The 20,726-nt window shown below is 37.8% G+C and overlaps 1 protein-coding gene across 4 annotated transcripts in view; it reads left to right on the top strand.

The window, feature by feature from the left end:
* The window catches only part of SIK2 (salt inducible kinase 2), a 122,536-nt gene that overhangs the window by 46,426 nt on the left and 55,384 nt on the right, over positions 1-20,726 (top strand). The window contains exon 1 of one of the 4 annotated variants that reach the window (XM_060604663.3): positions 4,885-5,057. The exons of the other annotated variants lie outside the window; for them this stretch is intronic. Coding sequence (XP_060460646.1) covers positions 5,006-5,057 — 52 coding nt within the window. The 5' untranslated portion in view covers positions 4,885-5,005. Of the gene's footprint in view, positions 1-4,884; positions 5,058-20,726 lie in introns of those variants that run through there. 4 annotated transcript variants of the gene reach the window in all.

Below are 20,726 nucleotides of genomic sequence, written 5' to 3'. Positions count from 1 at the left end.
TGAGATCATGACCAGAGCAGAGACCGAGAGTTGGATGCTTAACCAACTGAGCCACCCAAGCGCCCCCTGCTAGTACTTTTTTAACATCACTTTTTCATAGCTAAGAAGATCTTTTCTCCGGAATAGCTCTTTCATTAAAAAAAAAAATTTTAACTATTCTAGGAACACTTAGAAATCTTTGTACATCCAGAAGTTGATCTAGGGAATGAAGACAGGCAGAAAAATATAATTTACTGATATACTAAAAACACTAACTAATTCAAGGCACTTAGTATCTTCTCAACATTAACTACAAACAGTTGATTTGTCTTGAAAGCTTTATTGCTTGACTGTAGATCCTTTCCCCATAAAACATTGGATTAGTAGATGTACATACCTTAGGTCAGTATGCTGATCAGCTATCGCTTAATATCGTTTATTTCGATATATTTTAAATCTTAGTTTCAGCAAACGAGTTATCTTTTTCTCTGGCTTTTCTGGGCAACCAGATTTCAACTCTTGATTTGGTTAAACTATCTCTATTATGAACTTCCTGAACAAGTAGAAGAAAATCTCTGCTCTTTATAGAAACACATGACTATCAGTAGTTATATATTCTACTTGCTGTTATTTAAGATCTTTAAAAAAGTTTTTTACTGTTTATTTTTGAGCAAGAGAAAGAGAGAGCACGTGTGAGCAGGGGAGGGGCACAGAGAGAGGGAGTCAGAGGATCCAAAGCAGGCTTCAGGCTCCGAGCTGTCAGCACAGAGCCCAACCCAGGGCGCGAACCCACGAACTGTGAGATCATGACCGGAGCCAAAGTCAGGCACTTAGCCGACTGAGCCACCCAGGCACCCCATTTTATTGATCTTCTTCAATAAGCATTTTCAACCTCTTCCATTTTTTTCTATTCAGACCTCCAGTGATTCAAACATCAAAATACAAATTATTATTACAGTTATTTTAATTGACTGTGTTGTTTGTTTTTCCCTAGGTTATTATGTTTAAAATAGGAAAACTGCTTACCATAAAATTATATAAGGTAAATGAGAGTAAAAACAAAAAAACACTGCAAGAAAGATTGTATTCAATATAGCTAAAACCAAAGTGAGCTCTACTTTTATGTTTACCTAATACAAATACGTATAGTATATATACAGTACAATACAAGTGGTCTTCGTAGGTGTGAATCTTCTGGAAATAGTAGTGTTTCATTATGAGTTTTGGCATAGAGGAAAAGTTGTGTTTTCTGTCTTTGTATATATAAAAATTGATTTTTATTGCTTTTAGTGCACCTCTTTTGTTAACAGCACTTCTGAGTTCAGAGCTAGATTTATTATATTGTTAAGTTGCCTAAAGCTACATATTCCTCACTAAAACACTTAATATTTCACCTACCACATGCAAGGAAGATTGGTCTTTAATTCACTGAAGTAAAATTAAAGTAATTGAAATTTGAGTTATTCATGTAGAGATCTGCAGGAATTAGATAGGCTTTAACTGAGTTCTAATGGGAAACTCGTTTTTAGTTTCAGGTTTTAAAAATGCATTTAAAAATAATAAAAATAAAAAAAATAATGCACTTATTTCTTTTTAGTCTGGTTGATGTATATAAAGGTAACCACTTAACCGTATATTGATTCAGTCATTCAGCAGATAGGCACTGAACACCTGTAATGTGGCAGACACTTTAGTTTGATTAATTTGATTCAGTATAGTAAGTTGTGATTTTGGCTCTGTCCGTGGCAAGTATGTTACTCTGGCCAGGATGACTTCGCAGGGTCTGTAGCTGCCCTGCCCTGTTGTCCCAGCACCATTTTGTTGAAGACTGTCTTTTCCTGCATTGTATATTCGTTACTGCTTTGTTGTAGATTAGTTGACCAATTAAGCGTGGGTTTATTTCTGGGCCCTCTGTTCTGTTTCATTGATCTGTGTGTCTATTTTTGTGCCAATACCAAACTGTTTTGAGTATTACAGCTTTGTAGTGTATCTTGAAATCTGGAATTGTGATACCTGAAGCTATGTTCTTCTTTCTCAGGTTTGCTTTGACTATTCCGAGCCTTTTATAGTTCCATACAAATTTTAGGATCATTTGTTCTGGTTATGTGAAAAATGCTGTTGTTGTTTTGATAGGGATTGTGTTGAATCTGTAGATTGCTTTGGGTAATGTGGACATTTTAACAATATTCTTGCAATACGTTAATGTGGAATATCTTTCCATTTGTTTGTGTTATCTTCAATTTCTATCATCACCTGTTTATAGTTTTCAGAGAACAGATCTTTCATTTCTTCAGTTAGATTTATTCCTAGGTATTTTTTCTTTTTGTTGCAATTGTAAACGGTGTTGTTTTCTTAATTTCTCTTTGTACTACTTTATTGTTAGTATATAGAAACACTACCAATTTCTGGATATTAGTTTTATATCTTTCAACTTTATTGACTTGATTTATTCTAATAGTTTTTTGGTGGAGCTTTAGGATTTTCTGTCTGTAGTATCATGTTATCTATATGTAGTGACAGTTTTCATTACCAATATAGGTATCTCTAATTTTTTTTTTTTTTCATTTGATTGCTCTAGCTAGGACTTCTAGTACTATGTTGAATAAAAATGGTGAGAATGGACATCTTTGTCCTTTTTCTGATTTTAGAGGAATTGCTCTTTTTCACCATTGAATATGTTAGCTCTGAGTTTTTCGTATTTGGCCTTTATTACGTTGAGGTATATGGACTGGACTGATAATTTTAATGGAAATAATTTGTTACTCCAAAATCATTGTGTAAATGCTACATAAGAGTAATTATTAGCTAAAAAAAAAAAAAAAAAAAGCAATTACTAGCTATACCAAGGAGCCAGTATCAGCTTTTCATACATTTATGTATCCCAGATAACTTCATGATTGAAGAGGATACAGGTACTTCTAAGATCTCATCTAGGCACTTGCTTTAAAAACATGTCACATGTATTGAGTATATACTGAAAAACATACAGTAATAAAAGGCAACATTTATATGTGTGTGTAGATACATACATTGTTTTTATATATATAAAACAATGTGTGTGTTTACACACATATAAAGCACTGTAATCAAATCTTGAGTTAACACAGAAGACACATATAACTTTAAATCTTATCATTGGATACACTAAATCTATGGGAAATTGGTGGCTAGGGATCTATGGCCAAAATTAATCCCTTCTGACTTTTTAACATCTTTACAGGCAGTGGGTCACTTTTATGTGAGGGAGATGCAGGAGAGGACAAATGAAAGAAATTGGTAGAGCACCAAAATAAAATCTCCTAGTTTGCAATTTTGCCAGGAATCCTGGTGATAGACAGTATGTCATGAATATGATCTTGGGACTTTGTGCTGCCTTTGGCTCACTGCTCTACTTTTACACAAGTTATCGTGAAAAACATGAACTACTTAGATGTGAATGAGAGCAATTTGGATTTCTGCAACAGAGCATCTAATATAAGTGTTTGGAGAGACAGAACCAGCCAGATTCAGATGGCCTTGATCAGAAAGCTGACTTCTAAATTGTTGTTAATAATGCTAATAACAGTAATATTTATTGAATAATCACCTTGTCCCAGGCCCTCTGCTACCTGTTTGTATTTCTTGTCCCATTTAAGACATACGTAGTTGGATACGTTACCATCATCCTCATATAGAGGAGGAAAGGGAGACTTAGTGGGAAAATAAATTTGCCTGTGATAACATAGTTAATAAATGGAAAAGATAGGATTCAAACTCAAATGAGGCTTGACTAAAAAACCCATGCCCTTAACCATTACAATAGTGTTTCTCAGAGTCCCGTTTCGTAGACCAGACATCAAAATTATATTGGTAACTGTGTAAAAAGATTTCTAGGTCCCATACCAGACCTTGGTGAATTGTATTTCTTGGGTATAGGATCCAAGACTTGGCCTTTTTACCAAGCTTCCCAATGTGATTCTTATGAACCACTAACTAACACGTGAGAACCACTGTACATACTATGTTGCTACATAGTTTGAGTAAAGACAAATAGGAAGGACTAATGGATAGGAGGTGGAAGAATATTCTTGACAATAGGAATGATACATATGAAATCATGGAAGGGTGAACAAGTTCCCTGTGGACTGGCAATATTTGTAATACTGGAAAACATAGGTTGTAATATAGAGTACTTGGAGAACTTTGAAGTCTACATTAAGAATTAGGACAGTGTTTTATTTTATTTTATTTTTTTTTAATTTTTTTTTTCAACGTTTTTTATTTATTTTTAGGACAGAGAGAGACAGAGCATGAACGGGGGAGGGGCAGAGAGAGAGGGAGACACAGAATCGGAAACAGGCTCCAGGCTCCGAGCCATCAGCCCAGAGCCTGACACGGGGCTCGAACTCACGGACCGCGAGATCGTGACCTGGCTGAAGTCGGACGCTTAACCGACTGTGCCACCCAGGCGCCCCAGGACAGTGTTTTAGAAAAGAAGGAAGCTCCCAGTAGATTAAAGAGTTGGGTGCTACCTTTTCCTGCTCCATTAAAACTATGCTAACATCTGTATCATAATGCTGAAACATATTTCACCTGTCTCTTTCCTTCATTACACTGTGTTTTTGAAATTAGATACTCTAGATTTTTATTCATTGTTGTGTCCTCATTTCTTAGCCCAGTCTCTAGTACATAGAGATCCTTAATGTCAGATTACCTCACTTTTTTCTTTTAAAACTCTTAGAAGGCTGAAACTTGGTGGGAGTCCTTTCTGGGCCAACTTTCAGCAATTTGAGAGTCTTGAGCATCACCTTCCTGTCTAGACCCACAGATCCAAGGAGGAGCTTCAAGCTGTGATTTGGCTTCCATGAACCAATCACGAAGTTTATTTTAACCCAGCTGAATCCTGAGTCTTTCCAGATGCCCCAAGAAGAAAATTTCCAGGAAGACACAGCAGTCTGTCTTTCCTTCTGCTCAGCAATACTGGTAGAGGGCTCAGTAACTTGAACCTCAACCCTGGGACCGACTACCCTTTCCCTCCACCAGAAAGATGGGCCCCTCCAAGAGCAGAACAGACAGGAGACCATCATCCAACTATAGAGGTAATAGGAAAGGACATTGTTATTTCTTTTCTGAAAAGACAGTTTAGTTGGAGATCCTTCAATCATACTGTACATCATAAAAATAACTTCATACTTACATTTGAATGTTGTCATTTTTGGAATCATTCTGGAAACCATAGAGTGAGAAAAGCAGCCTGTCATTTTTCCTCCTTAGCTCAGAAATGCTGAGTAACTTGATCCTCCACCCTGGTACCATCCTTCCTCTGCCCCAGAAGAATTGTTCCAATAGCAGGAGAAAAAAGAAAATCCAACAAGAAGGGTATTGGGAAAGATAATTGGCATTTTCAGAGAAGAGGCTCCTAACATTGGTTTAATGGAGGCTTGTTGTCCTCACAGGATGGAGATCAGATTGAACACAGACGTGATTGTGTATTTTGCCTTGCACAGAAACTTTCAAGAACTTAAAGCAGTGAGAAATGGTCACTTGTAGCAACAACTTATGCCAAAGAAAATAGATTTGATCCAATTTCAACGCTGGTACCAGAACGTTCCACCAGTAATTTTAGGACCACTGTGGAACAAGCTGGGAGGTTTCTTTGATGTGAGTTGTCTTTTTTCCTTCTCAGATCTGTCTTTCCTCTCCTTCTAAGTTACTTGCAATTTTTTAAGTCATCTGTATAAACACCTTTCTGATTTCACTTTGCTTTATTCCATTTTTTTTGGTTAGCCATTCTATGTCACCTGCATGTGTGTTTTAGCATTCTAAAGTTAATTATAAGTTGGGATCCATGGTTAAAAACTTGGAACGAAAAAAACTGTGGGGAAAGCAAATATAGAAATTGTTTCGGTAAAACATGATTATGGTAAAGTTTGTGTTACTAAATATCTGCTCCATAAAATGATCTTATTATTTCCTCTTAGAGGAATTTCTGCTTTGTTATTTCAGTACTTTTCAGTACAAAATAAACATTTTTAAAGGGGCGAAAAAAACTTTTAGAATCTCTACTGATAGGATGAATTTTTATGGAAAAAAAAAGGAAAAAAAAGAAACTTAGATGTCTGGTTTGGAGTAGCTGATTTCGTTTATTGTGATACACATTTCATTTGCTTGTTGAAATATCTGATGTCTGATCTCCTACGCTGCAGGTTTTTACTGTCTGCGGTAGATACTGCTCCAAGATTTCAGTCATTATTATTCAAACAGTATTTGGCCTGTGTCAGCTTGTTTAGCCAAAATAGGTACTAACCACGTGCCTCTTTTTCTTTACATATTTCTTGACTTCGTTGTTTGATTTTGTCGTTTAGTACCCTGTTTATAGTTCTATCTATGTAAAAACCCAGTTACAAGTTATTTCAAATAAAAGGTAAATTCTTTCATATTATGCTAGTTTAATCGGTATAAAGGAACTTCTTTACACATTGTTTTAGAATTCTAAGACAGGCGTCTCCAGTAGCTTTTAAATTAGTTCCCCACACCTAAATGTAAGTGAGAACTGTACATTTTTCTGCTTGTCATCAACTGCCTCTTCTCCTCAGTCTTAAACCATGTTTCACTAACCATGTCCATCTGTGGCGTCTTATTAAGAATCTGTACACCCATCAGCTTCACATTTTTAGAGTAGAAAAACTTCATGGAGGATCTGACTTTGTGTTTAACGTGAGGTGAAATTTGCCTCCCCAGGTAAGGACTGTTTTTATTTTTCACCATCGATACCCTTTAGAAAATAACTATGAGTATGAAATCTGACTTCAGAATACAAATTCCTTTGAGAGAAAATTTAATCAAAACATTTATAACATTGGGGCACCTGGGTGGCTCAGTCGGTTGAGCATCCGACTTCGACTCAGGTCATGATCTCGCAGTTCGTGGGTTCAGGCCCCGCATAGCGTTCTGTGCTAACAGCTCAGACCCTGGACCCTGTTTCAGATTCTATGTCTCCCTCTTTCTCTGCCCCTCCCCCACTCGTGCTGTTTCTCTCTGTCTCAAAACTAAATAAACATTTAAAAAATTTTTTAAAAAACATTTAAAACGTTATTCTGCAACACAGCAAACTCTTTGTTAATCAGTAAATCTTTCATTCGTATATGTGTGCATGTATATACATATTCACACACACAGACAAATGATACATACATGAGGGACAGGACTTTTAAAGATTTTTTAACTTAAATATTTAAATTTAAAAAAAAATGTTTTTCTTGCTTTGGTCATCTCATCTTCCAGTAAAATCTGACATCTTCTTTATATAGCTAAGGGCATATTAGTAATTTCTTCATTTCCATTTTTTATATTAACTTTTGCTTAAAGTCTGTGTGAGTAGTCTGTTGCTTACTATCTGGCTGTATATACTGGGGCTTTTGAAGATGATAATGGTAGTGGTGATAGGGGTTACTGAAAGAACAATGGCCTGAAAATCCTCTCTGGACCCCCTTGTGCTAGGTAGGCTGGGAAGAGGTCACTTCTCTGTGGTATCATAAGAGCCTCTGTGTATCTCTCAATGCTGTACTTGCCGTTTAATAATTGTATGCTTCTAGGTCTGTCTCTCCTACTAGATTAAAGTTTTGGAGGGCAATAAATGTTTCTTATTTATGCTTGTATTTCTAGCTCGTGGCAGTCTTTAGCCCACAGTATATTGTAAACACTATGTAAATGTTCATTAAAGAATTTGAAAGAATTGACTATCTAGCATTGATGATTACTGTTTTGAACAAAAATCGTGCTTTTATGGACCAAGACAGTCAGTCCGAAACATACTTATATTGCTTTTATCCATTTCTCTGCTATAAATAGTTTTAGTTATTCATTTATTAGAGAATGTGTTATTTTTCAGTTTACCCAGAAGGCTTATCGACCTGAATGTATTCATATGTAGATAATTTTGTTCAGCATATCAAATGCTGATAGGCCTAACACAAGGGTACCATGTTGTGGCTGTTAGAGGACTTGAAGGTCCTTTGTTGCACATTCCCACCTTCTCCAAAGGTACCACTCACCAGTTTGTTTGCTTCTTTCTTCATTTTTTGAGAGACAGAGCATGAGCAGGAGAGGGGCAGAGAGAGGGAGACACAGAATCTGAAGCAGGCTCCAGGCTCTGAGCTGTCAGCATAGAGCTGGACATGGGGCTCGAACTCACAAACCGCTAGACTATGACCTGAACTGAAGTCAGACACTTAACTGACTGAGCCACCCAGTCGCCCCCACTCACCCCCACTCACCAGTTTATAGTTTACCGCTTCATGAAGATAACTGGCATAGCAGTCGTTAGGACTTACTATCTCTTTTTAGAGAAACTCATTCATGGAAAGAAACAGACAGGTTATTCATAAGCAAAGTAACCTATTCGATTTGTTTCTGGTTTGTTACCGCTTTGAAATGCCTGATCTGAAATTTTGTTTTGCATTATGCCTCGCACATAGTACATGACCTTTCTATTAGTGATTTTTGGTATTCCAAAAAAAATAAAATAATCAAGCTATGAAACGCTGACTTGAGTTGCTAGTAAGCTAGTTACCCAATTCAGTTCCCATTCAATTGTCTTAAGTTTTCTCAGAAACTTTGATTCCTCCCTCAATCTACTGCTACACACTGATTGTTTTTACACTCTAAACTAGATGTTTAGCTAACTCAGATTCCCCTTGAGAATAGAAACCCTTTAAAAGGCCTTTCCTTTTATTTTAACCTGAAGATAGAAAAGGAGATCTCGTCGCTTTTATTCTCTAATGTCTTGAGAATAAAATTTATACAGACATTTGCTGAACATCTGTTACTTATAAGTCACTGTTCTTAGTGTTGTGGACTATAGATTGAATAAGATGTGGTTTTCTGCTTTCAGTTCTGCTGGACTAAATGAGACCTATTCATGTAACAATGACAGACCTTAATGGGCAAGGCAGGATTTTTGAATGAGATGGCATTTGAGTTGGAACTTGAAGGACCATTTAAAAGAGCGTGTATCTGACACCTTTGGATAGCATTTGGACTGCTGCTGCCCTTGGAAACTCTCATTCTGACTGCATTCTATCTTTCTATTTTGGATAAGTATTGCTGACTTGTTAGTCCTTAAAGTGATTTCGCGTGTATCTGCTCTGATCCATTTATATGCTGATTTTAGTAATTAGAACATGTTGCTGTTTCTAAAAATCTGTTACTTCTTTGTGCTGCCTACTAGGGTGGAAGAACATTTAGAGGTAGAAGAGAATTTTGCTTAGGAGCTAAACTTCAGGTAAAAGTAATAGCATGAGCTGAAGTTCAGACTTAGAAAAATTATGAAGTTTACATGGAGAACAAAGCAGTTCAGGTTGGCTGGAGCACACAGGGGAGGAAAGGTGGACAGTGAGATGTTAATATGAAGAGATAGGAAAGGCATAAAGGAAGTGTTAAAACCATGTATCATGGAATTTCTGTATACTACCTAGGCTAAGGAGTAATACGGGATAAATTCATGCCATAAACACGGAAGAGGCACTGAGAATGTTTTTTATTTTTTTAATTTTTTTTAATGTATGTTTATTTTTGAGAGAGACACACACACACACACAGTGTGAGCAGGGGAGGGGCAGAGAGGGAGAAACAATTCAAAGCAGGCTCCAGGCTCTGAGCTGTCAGCACAGAGCCGATGTGGGGCTTGAACCCGCGAGCCGTGAGATCATGACCTGAGCCGAAGTCGGACGCTCAACCGACTTGAGCCACCAGGCACCCCATGAGAATTTTTAAATAGAGGAATGAAATAGAGTTCTGCTTAGAAAGGTTAATTTGTATTGGAATTGGGAGATCCCACAACCATGGGGATTACCTTGACAAGTATTGTAGTAACCCAAGTGAAATGTAGTCAGGGCTAATATGGAGTAATAACAGCAAAACTCATTGGTGGGGGTGGGGGGAGGAATGGAGGAAAGAGACACCACATGAGAGAGGTTCCAGAGCAAAAACATCAGTCCCATGCATCCTTTTCCAGAAGCTTAAAAATAAGTAAAAGGGAAAAATGTGTCATGAAAGGATTTGAAAATCAAATGCTGGATCTGGACACCTTTTTGCCATGTGTAGAACATCTTTGATGCATGGCTTAATCTCTCTCAGGGGCCAGTTTGTTTGATACTGCGGATGTGATCATTTTGTGCACTTGTCATTTACTTGTACAATCTTGTTAAGTTTTACTGTTGTTGGAGCCATTCTTTCATCCTTCGTCTGTTATTTTCGGCCCCTTTGATTTTGCAGTTTTCGTCTATTTTGACTTTCCCCTTTGCATATATGCTCATATGTCCTAAGACAGGACTCGTTAAGCAGCAGAGAACATACTCCATCTAACTCTGGTGAAAGGAAGTACAGTATAAGGTTACAGAGATGTCTCCTGGTAGTTCATGGTTAAGAAAAGCTTAACTAAGCAGCCTGGGAACTAGAAATCTAAGAGTATCTTTTTCTTCGAGGAGCTGTGCTGTTCTTCCTAATGGCTTCTCTGCTTCTTGCTATACATGTCTGTATCCCTCTTCTCTCTAGCCTAGCTGGCTTCCTCGGTTTTGTTCCTTTTATAATGCTCCTACGAGTTGCCTGTTTTTATAGACTCTCTCAGTTCAGTTCCTCACAACTAAGTGGCAGCTTCTCTCTTTGTCTCTCAGGCCTTGTATTTCCCAAGAGAGGGAATCTAATTCATTCAACGCACTCAGTCCAAGCCACAGTGCCCTTCCTGATCCAGCAATCTTTCAGCTACAAATAGTAAGAACCTGAATCAAATTGGCTAAGAAAGGAGGAAATGTATTATCTCCTCCAGTAGGAAATCTAGAGGAAGGGCAGGTTGAAGAGTTGGTAGGTTGGAGACTCAGTGTCATAAAGAACCGTGTTCTCTGCATCCTTTCACGTGACCACCGTCAGGATTGACGGTGACATGGCTACAGCCGTTCCAGGCCCCACATCCAGATATAATAACGCCCAGAAAGGAAAGTGGGCATTTCTTCCTGTGGCTTTTTCTTAGGAGAAACTGAGAAAAGTTTTCCTAAAATCTGCTCTGGGAATGAGCAGATGTCCCCTCATGTTTCATTGGCCACATTTGCAATTAGAGATTTGTTTGTGTTAATAATCTCTGTTGGTAAGAAAGAGAAGCCATCAGAATATATCATCCCTAAACCCATCACAGGCAAGGGGGAATGGGATTATCCAGAGACTAAAGAGGCCCATCTCTGGAGTTGGGACGGAAGCCTTATATCAGGAAGGTAGAAAGGAATGTCAGTCTTTTGATGAAGGCAAGAAAATCCTTCGGTTCAAAGGTATAAACATTGGTATATAACCTCTTCCTTTAAAATGCAAATTACTGTGGGAATTTTACCTAAAGAAAATTAAAGTTGTGTCAGGATGAAAGTTTATTACAGTTATCTCCCAAAAGGGCATGGTAGGCAGATATCCTGAAATCTATCTGGTGTATATCTCTTTTGGATACATTTTCTGAATTCTTGTAGACACAGTCCTTCCTCAGAGCTTTTCAATAAGTACTACATTGATTTCAGTGAAACAATGTTTCTTACTACTGTAAGAAAAAATACTGAGTCATGGAAAATTTTTGCAAAGTTTGGAATATAATTTGGAGAAAGTCCCTTGTTCACAGTGCGGATGCCATGTAAGATTATAGTACCAATAAAGACATTTTTCCAAAACCTGAACCTGAAAGACTTAATATGCACGCTGTGTTATTTAATAGGATTTTTAAGATTAATTTTTAGTAGGAATGTCACATATCCCATGGCCTGTATCTTGCTGAATTTATGCATACTGATTATTAAAATGAATCTAAAAATAAAGTATCTCCTATGATACGCTCTTTGATAGAGTATGCAAGCAAAAGATTCAAACTATAACATATGTTCATTGAAGAACAAAATTATGTATGGATCAAAAGGAAAACTAAAGTAGGTTAAAATCCAGAAAGGCCCTTCTTTTCAAAGATAATATGTCATTACATATATCTGCAGTGTGAAGTGGGTTTTCTTTCCCCCGCTTAGTGAGCTCTGTTGGTAAGAGCCAGAACCCACAGAATATGGGAGCGGGTTGAGATACAACACAGGAATGGTCACAAAGACAACTGTGTTCTTGTTGTTTTCACCTACATCCCTTAGGGCCACATTTGAACATGGTATTGGATAATTCTATATGCCACTCTTTCCTACAGTGTGGTTCACAAAAGTGTGCTTTCTTGACCTGCTTCTTGAAAAAAGGATTCATTCTGTAGTCACAAGGTAGGAAATATTAAATCTTTCTCCAGAAGATTTACATTACACATTAGTACATTAAAGGTTCTTAGAAGTTCTGTGGTATGCAAACATCTCTAATCATGTATTTTCCAAACTTTCCTACTCACCAAGTCTTTCTTTTCATATAATATCTATTAACACTTTATGGATCATACTGAGGAGCTGCTGAGGTCAGAGAGGAGTGTTCATAAGCAGAGGAATAACCTTATGAACGCAGTGTTTTTGTAGAAATAATGGAGTTGTATATAAGATAACTTGGAGACGGGAGAGACCGGAAGCATAAAGTCCTGCTTGGAAGCTGCCGGAGTCATTTGGTACGAAGAAGATGATACAGATGGGATAATAATGAATGTTTATTCATGGATTAATTCAACAAGTACTTATTGAGCCATAATTATATACTAAGCATTGTTTTAGATCTAGAGGATATGCGGGGGGAGAAAGTTCAAAATCGTTGGCCTCATGGAGCTTATTTACATCGCAAGAGAAATACAGTAAACAGATACACAAAATGGGAAATGGTGAAGAGCACTAAAAAGAAAACTAAAGCAGAGCATACAGGTAGAGTCGCTGGGCAGTGGCTAAAGGCAGACCGCTGTGTCTTGTGGTTATTCTGCCTTCCACTACCCATCCAGTATGTGCAAAATGCATGAGAAATAAAAATCAGAGTTTGTCTTCTTTAATCTGCTTATCAAGTGTTTGAGCTAGTTCTGCATAACTGTGTCCTTTTCATTATTTTTCTATGAAAACTGTTTTTGAAAGACTTTCAGTTTCTCGGGGAAATCAGGTCTTTTTACTGTTTTTCACCACGGGGGGAAGATTGGGCAGCAGGAACTGGTGCTGGGCAGACTGCAGTGTGGGAGACAGGAGGTAAGATTCCACGTGTTCTTTTGGGGTTACTTCTGACAGTAGAGAAATGAGATAGCACTCAGGAAATCGTCAACTGCCTTTTGTTTCCCTGCTCGCGATGGCCTAACTGCTTTGAGTGATTCTGAGGGGCACAATTGGAACAGGAGAACTCTTGTTTCTTATTCATTATCTTGTCCTTATCTTTTCCTTTTTCCTCCTTGGCCTGGGGCTTCAGAGTGCTTTCTAGGAGCGAAAAAGCTCTTAGGAATTTACACATTTGAAATATTTTTCCAGATTCTGGTCTGGCATGTAAGAGGCTTGGAAGTCATCACTCCATCCTAGCAAGTAAAAAGCTGAACAAACTAAAAATTCAACAGTGCTTCTTTGATTCATCAAAGAAGTGAAGTCACAGGGCAGAGTGCTGCCCTCAAAATTAGACAGACAGGCAAGTGGAGAGAATCCTGTCTTACCAGAGCAGAAGCCCACAAGCAGAAAGCTCTGCAGGAACCAGTTCAGGATGGGAAAAACTGAATGCTGAATTGCTAGAACCTCAGTGTGGACAAGACTTAGAGTTAAAAAACACTTGATGGGGCAGGGGGGGTGGAGGAGTACATTTCTGCGAGTCTTAGCTCCAGGAGATGTGTCGGATTCTCATAATGAGGATCAGAAAAAAAAGTCTCCTTCTGCTCCTGGTGGGAGAGGGGAAAAGTAACCGTTTTGTGATGTGTCAGCATATTCTGTTCTTCTTAACAAGGCCTGCCCTCAAGAGAAAAACTATTTTACAGAGCCTAACCTATTGGGATTTTATGGAACCTAACCAACCTGGGAGAAGAGAAACACCCAACTCTAGCCCACTCTAGCCATGCTGTCCCACCTGAGTGGGGGTTGGGGGAGGACCAAGAAGCACATAGGAAAAGACTGAGACTTAATCATACAACTATAGAATGCTTCTCTGTCCCCCATACCTCACTACCACGCTACTAAAGGCTAGTTACCCCAGTTGCTTTACTGAGTAAATGGAGTTCACCACTATTTACCAGAGTTCCTTTTACCCAGTATGTCAAGTCCAGCTTTCAACGAAAAATTACAAGGCATACTGAAAGGCAAAAATCACAATTTGAAGAGACATGGCAAGTATCAGAACCAGACTCAAGTATGCGGAGATGTTGGGGTTATCAAACTGGGAATTTAAAACTACTATGCTATACTAAGGATTGTAATAAAAAAGTAAACAACACATAATAAGAGATGAGTAATCTAAGCAGAAAGATGGAAATTCTGAGAAAGAATAAAAAATGTTAGGGGGAGAAAAAAGAAATGCTAGAGATCAAAAACATTGTAACAAAAATCAAGAATGTCTGAACTCATCAGACTACATATGGCTAAGGAAAGACTCTCCGAGCTTGAAGATATATTAATAGAAACTTTGAAAATTGAAAAGCAAACAGAAAAAAAGAGTGAAAAAAAACGGAAGTAAATATGTGAAAACTGTGACAACTACAAAATACGTGCAGTGGGGGAAGAGAGAAGAAAGAGAGAAAGGAACAGAAGCAATATTTAAAGCAGTAACTCAGAATTTTGCCCATGTTAATTTCAGACACCAAATCACAGACCCAGGAAACTCAAAGAACACCAAGCTGGATAAATACCAAAAAACCTGTACCTGGGTATATCGTATTCAAACAGCAGAAAATCAAAGATAAAGAAGAAATCTTGAAAGAAGCCAGGACAAAAAAAAAAATCTTTATCTATAAAGGAGCAAAGATAAGAATTATATCCAGCTTCTCTTCAGAAACCAAGCAAGCAAGAAGGGAGCAGATTGAAATATTTAAAGTGTTGAGAGAAATTTATTTCTTCAGTTACATCAGCTCTAATCTAGCCAAACAGATCAAGGTTAAATTAAATCTGACCCTTCACCCACAATCCATTGAACCCTGATTCTAAAATAGCAGACTTGGGAGAATGGTTGGAACAGGAAGAAAGGAATAGATCCAGCTACTCTAAGAATGTGATAGGATTTAATGATGTACCAGTGATGTTCTAAGGCGGGTGTACCTCAGGGATAGGCTTAAATGGTTAGAGTAAGTCCAAAGTGAATGTGAGACTTCGAATCAATATTTAGAAATGGCACAGGACCAATAAACCTATGGTTCTGTTTTTTCCTGAACTTTGGTTTTCCAAGTGCTGCTCTCTTATTAGACCACCATGAAGGGTCAGAACCTTGGAGAGTTCCATACAGAGTAGGAGAAGCTTTAAAATATCCATGTAACTACTGCACTGGCATGAAGTAGGCAGGATGAAGGCTCTTACAACTGATGAAGCAAACTTCTTACTTGCTTTCTGTTAAAATCTCCAAGATTTAAAAGGCTGGCCTCTGCCTGCCTACAACCTCGTGGATGAGGCTAGGGATTCCAGTCGACCTTTTGGAACTAGCACAAAGCCATCATAGTTGCAATGGGATTTTTGTTAAATACTGATGTTAGGGTGACATTCAGGTTCCTTTCAGACACTTGTGCCTTCTCCTAAGGATATAGCATTGCTTCTCTGTGTTATTTCCTGACCTAACATAAAATTAACTGAACTCTTTGGCAGGGTTTGGAAGGTGGATTTGCCTAAAAGTTGTTTTCTGGTAGGCACTTAAGGTTTGTAATTGAGAGGTAAACCAGATACACTGTATGCTAGAGATGGTTTATAAAAGCTGAAGTAGGTTCAGGCTGTGCCAGCTACACCACATTTTTGTAATACAAATTCAGTCTGATTAGCCTCCTTTAATTTCAGTAATCTGGTTTGGTTTTGTTTATTGTTTGTTTTCAGGACTCTAAAAAAATCCAAACACTTTTATTTCTGTGGTTATTCCCTTTCTCTTCAGTTTTAGGGCATGTTCATGGCTTTTGCATCAGATTAATACTTTTTTTTTTTTTTTTTTTAAAGTAGGCTCCACACCAAACACGGGGGCTTGAACTCAAAACCCTGAGATCAAGAGTTAAATGCTCTATCAACTGAGGCACCTGTTTAAAAATCTTTTTTGTTTTAACCAGTCCACATTTATGATACCATATTAGGCTAACAATAGGAACTTGAATGTGAATCTCAGGAAACACCAAATTAGTAAATCCTGGGGGTAATAACAGCAAAGGGCAGAAAATGATATGAAAATAGAACTAATTGCAGAGAATAGTCATGACATACTTATGTCCTATTAGAATTCCAAGATGTATTCATTATCCTTTTCTACTACCTGAGAATAGGAGAGTTAGAGCAAAGTCCCTGAATAGGGAACTGATTTGCAGTGCCAAAGATGAACATAGTCTCTAAAAGTACGTGACGACAAAGCAGTGTCCAGGATGGAATTAGATTCTAACCAGATTTTGGAGATAAGAAGATTTAGTTGTAGCATGAATAACAAAAAGAAGTATTGGTGAGAAAGATACAGATTGTACCAAAGGTTTGTGCCTCTTTCAGGAGGCATCCCTTAAAATACTTTTAATTTATTAATGATTGATTATCTTAGGAAAAGAATGTCATATTTTTAAATGATGAGGTACACCCACTTTGTGTTTGTGAACAGAGTGGACTGACTTAAACTACTGGCTCACACCACATGAATTAAAACACTGATTTAAAGAAGGTTTTCAGGTGGGCTGAAGAGAGGAGAGGAAGTGTATCCATGGTATGAATTTGCAGACATGAAGTTACAAGTAAAAACTAGAGACTATGTCAGAATAGAGGAGAGCCAGATGGCAAAGATGACTATGAGGGAAATACTGGTGCCATTAATAGGACTGAGGAAATTATGTTGGAAACCAGTAAGTAATGGGTTCCATTTGGAGCGTGTCGAACATGGAGGATTGGGGTGATGTCCAGTTGGAAATACTAGCTGGTTGGAAATCTTACACATTCACCATACTTTTATCAAACCCTGAATGTGTCTTTTTAAACATTTGATGAGACTGAGAGTTGTACAGGTTTCTTTCCTGCTCCCCTAAACCCAATAACGTGCTTATAGCCACAGATGGATTTTCTTAATGAAATATATTAAGCCAATCACATAAGATAAGATGTAGTAATTGTTTTGGGGTTTTTTTTTCGTTTTTTGGTGTTGTTTTTTTTTAACCACCTCTGTGTTACATCTTCTAGTAATCACAAATTGATGGTTTCCAAGCCCAGAGAGTTTTTAGCATTGTTAAAAATAATAATTCTCCCTGTGAATGTACTAGAAAACATTGAACTGTGTGATTTCGGTGGGTAAATTGTTTCTTGTGCTAATTATATCTCAGTAAAGCTATTGAAAAATTACTCTTCACACCTTTCCAGGTAGATGTTAAGATTACTAGGGAAAGACCATATAGTTCTGTATCACTGGTAGTCCTTATGACCTACAAATAAATTACATTGGATCTAAGGAAAGGAGAGAACAGATACCACTTAATTTTTAGAAAGAAGTTTCAGCCTAGTTTTTAGAATATAGAAAATCAGGTATTTTTTTCTTTAATCCAGTCAACGAACATTGAGCACTTGTCCACTCGGTCAGAAGAGTCAGGAAATGGTTCTTTAAGGAGACAGTACTCTGAGCTGAGTCGTGAGGGGTGTGTAGGACTTCGTACTGTGAGGAGAGTGGAGATACCCAGAGGGAATGGCCTGCATGGCCTGTGTGGAGAATGACCCTCAGTTTGGAATTAGCTAAAGTGAGACACAGGTTGCATGCAGTTTAAGAGAGAGAGAAAGATTCCTCCATGTAAATACATGAAGATTCATCATATTGTTTAACAGCTTTATCATATTCAATAGTAAGATTTTGTGCCATAAATTATTTAACCATTCCTCTATTAACAGATGTTTTGACTATTACTTGGTTTAGTCTATTCCAAATAATGTTGCATTGAACATACTTGTACCTGTGTCCTTGCAAACTGTGAATGTAATTCTGTGTCAAAGGCTAGGCCCTGATTTTAATAGTCGAGATTGACAAATTTAAGTAACTTCGGTGTGAGCTATGACTAGGCACATTTCATCATATTGGATAGTGTCTGAGTCCACTGTTTTGATTACATCAAAGACACCTTCAGTTTCAGTTCTTGTGGGCCCTTGTTCAGCTATGGGAAGGAGTCTGAATGATAAGGGAAGCCATTGGTGGATTCTGGACAGAGGACTGACGGGATATATAAAAACGTTTCTGAGTATCATTCTGGCTGCCATGTTAAGAACAGACGTTAAGGAGGCAAGGATAGAAATAGGGAAACCAGGTCTGAAGGTACTGTATAGTTCAGGCAGTGGATAGCAATGGCTTGGACTAGGTGGGGAATGATGGAGGGATCCTAGATATTCAGTGAAGTTCCAGTCGACAGGATTCGCTGATAGGTTCGAAGTGAAGAGTCTTAGGATTAACTAAGATCAGAGTGGCCTTTTCCTGAGTTGAGAAGATTGGGGACGGTGCAGGCTCAGGAGAGATTCTCAGAGTTCTGTTCAGGGCATGTTAAGTTTGAAATGCTTATTAGATGTCCATGCGGAGGTGGTGAGTATGCAGATGAGGCTAGAGATCAGGGTGTCTACTATTTTATGAATGAATGAATGATTGGTTGAAAGGCAAATCAGGAAGGAACTTCAGAAAACCAGAAGTTTGAAAGAGAACAAGAATTAGAGTTAACTCCTTTATTATGACTCACATACATGGTCCTTTTCTCTCTGCTTCCAGGTAGGTCTGATGTTAAATGGAGTAGAACTAAACTGGTAAGAGTTTGGAAAGATGAGGGGGAAGTACATTTGTATATGTATATCTGTTTCGCTCAGAGCCTGACTCTTTCTAAGACATGACACTCCTCAGAAAGTGGTTGATCTTAAAACTTCTGCATCGAGATGTTCTAGCTTTGTGGAATTGCTGTGTTTTATCAAAATGATTATAAAGAAAACCTCTTCATTTTGACTTCCATGTAAAATTAGAAATGTTTTCCCACACACCAAAATTTCATAGACCACAGACTACATTTCCAAATCCTTCTCCGTACTGTCAGTTCCCAGAGTGGCTTTTCTACCTTTTATCTGTGTGTTATGGGGATGCCCATATTTGTTAGAGCCTCATTCCATTCATGGCACAAACTGCAGCCTGATTATAGTAGTTTAAATTGCTGTGAATTAAGCCTGTCATTTATCCACATGATGAAATTTTCTTTAGGAAACATAAAGCCAGAAACTCCCTGCATGTGAGTGATAAATTCATGCTGGCACTTATTGCTTAATCCTGTTGATTTCATAAGAATCAAATCCAAAGGCATTGACAGATCTCACTGGCTCTTTCCAATTTGTTTGGTTAACAGACATCCTTATTTATAAAGAAGCTTAGTAGTCCACAAATATTTGAGTAGTACATAAGGGATTTTGTTTGAACTGTTGGTAATACTAGAGCATGATGGACTTTAAATTAAAAATAGGGCCACCTCAGAATTTCCCCAGGACTTTAACTTTAGCTCCTCTTGGAGCTCCACCATTCGAAAAGGCCCTCGTATTATGAGATATGTTAAACTCCAATAGAATATTCTTTGTGCCTAGGATGTTTAGTAAACCTTAGAGTAGCCGTTTTTTAAGTGCACAAACTTATAAGGGAATCTATTTTCTTGTTAGCATTCTTGTAATAATTGGCTAAATAGTGGTCAGATTTAGCATTTCTTAACAAATGCCTAGAAAAAAAAAATTTACCGGTAAGTTTTTTTTCCTTCTGCTCAAAGAGGAAGGACACCTTTGGACAACAAACAACACCTATGGAGGGATGCAAGGACTTTTAACATCTTTCAAGTCCTAGAGCCGTGTTCTGCCTTTGGTGGATATGCAGATTTGAGATAAGGACGCAGATATTTTCTAAACACTGTAGATGAGACCACTAGGAGTTCAAACGCTGGCTTTAACGAAATTTAGAGATGAGTGAGAAGTGTACCAAACTGTTTCTTAGAGTGTTTTATTTTTTTATTTTTACTTTTTAAAAAAATTAATTTGAGAGAGAGAGAGAGAAAGCAGGAGAAAGAATCTCAAGCAGGCTTTGTGTTGTGAGCCAAAATTAGGAGTCGGACACTTAACTGACTGAGCCACCTGGATGCCCCTAGAGGTTTTGTTTTAAACACGTGTGTGTCAGCAGTACGTGATAATAACCTATTTGGTGTTCCTAAGAGTAATGATTGAAAACCCTTTGTAATCTTTTACCTCATTAACCACACCTGTGATGCAAGACTGTAGAGCCACTTAAACCACCTGGAGACATCATTGAATGTAGGAGTTGAATCTACAAACCTAGCTCTATGAAGTCGTGTCCTTTGTTGAATACCAGTCTTTGAAAGGCCACAAGAAGAAAACTTTGCTCAAGACTATACCTGTTCTGATATTCACGTTTATCACCACTATGTTCTTAGCTCCAGCACATTTCAGTATTTACAGGTGTTTGTGTGTTGTTAAAAGATGTTAATTTATTAATTGCCTACATGCTTAGAGTCCTTATCATCCATTCTTTCACTTAATTACAATTCTGTCATTCCAAGTACTCTTATTTTGGCCCAATACTACTAGCTTTATGAAATGTCAGATACTGTTTTCTAAAACTATCAGAGGTAGAGATTCAGGCTCCCCTGCCTCTGCCGGTCC

Source organism: Panthera onca, chromosome D1 (genome assembly GCF_046562875.1).
Source record: "Panthera onca isolate mPanOnc1 chromosome D1, mPanOnc1 haplotype 2, whole genome shotgun sequence".
NCBI classification, from domain to species: domain Eukaryota; kingdom Metazoa; phylum Chordata; class Mammalia; order Carnivora; family Felidae; genus Panthera; species Panthera onca.
This window is presented reverse-complemented; position numbering and strand designations above follow the sequence as displayed.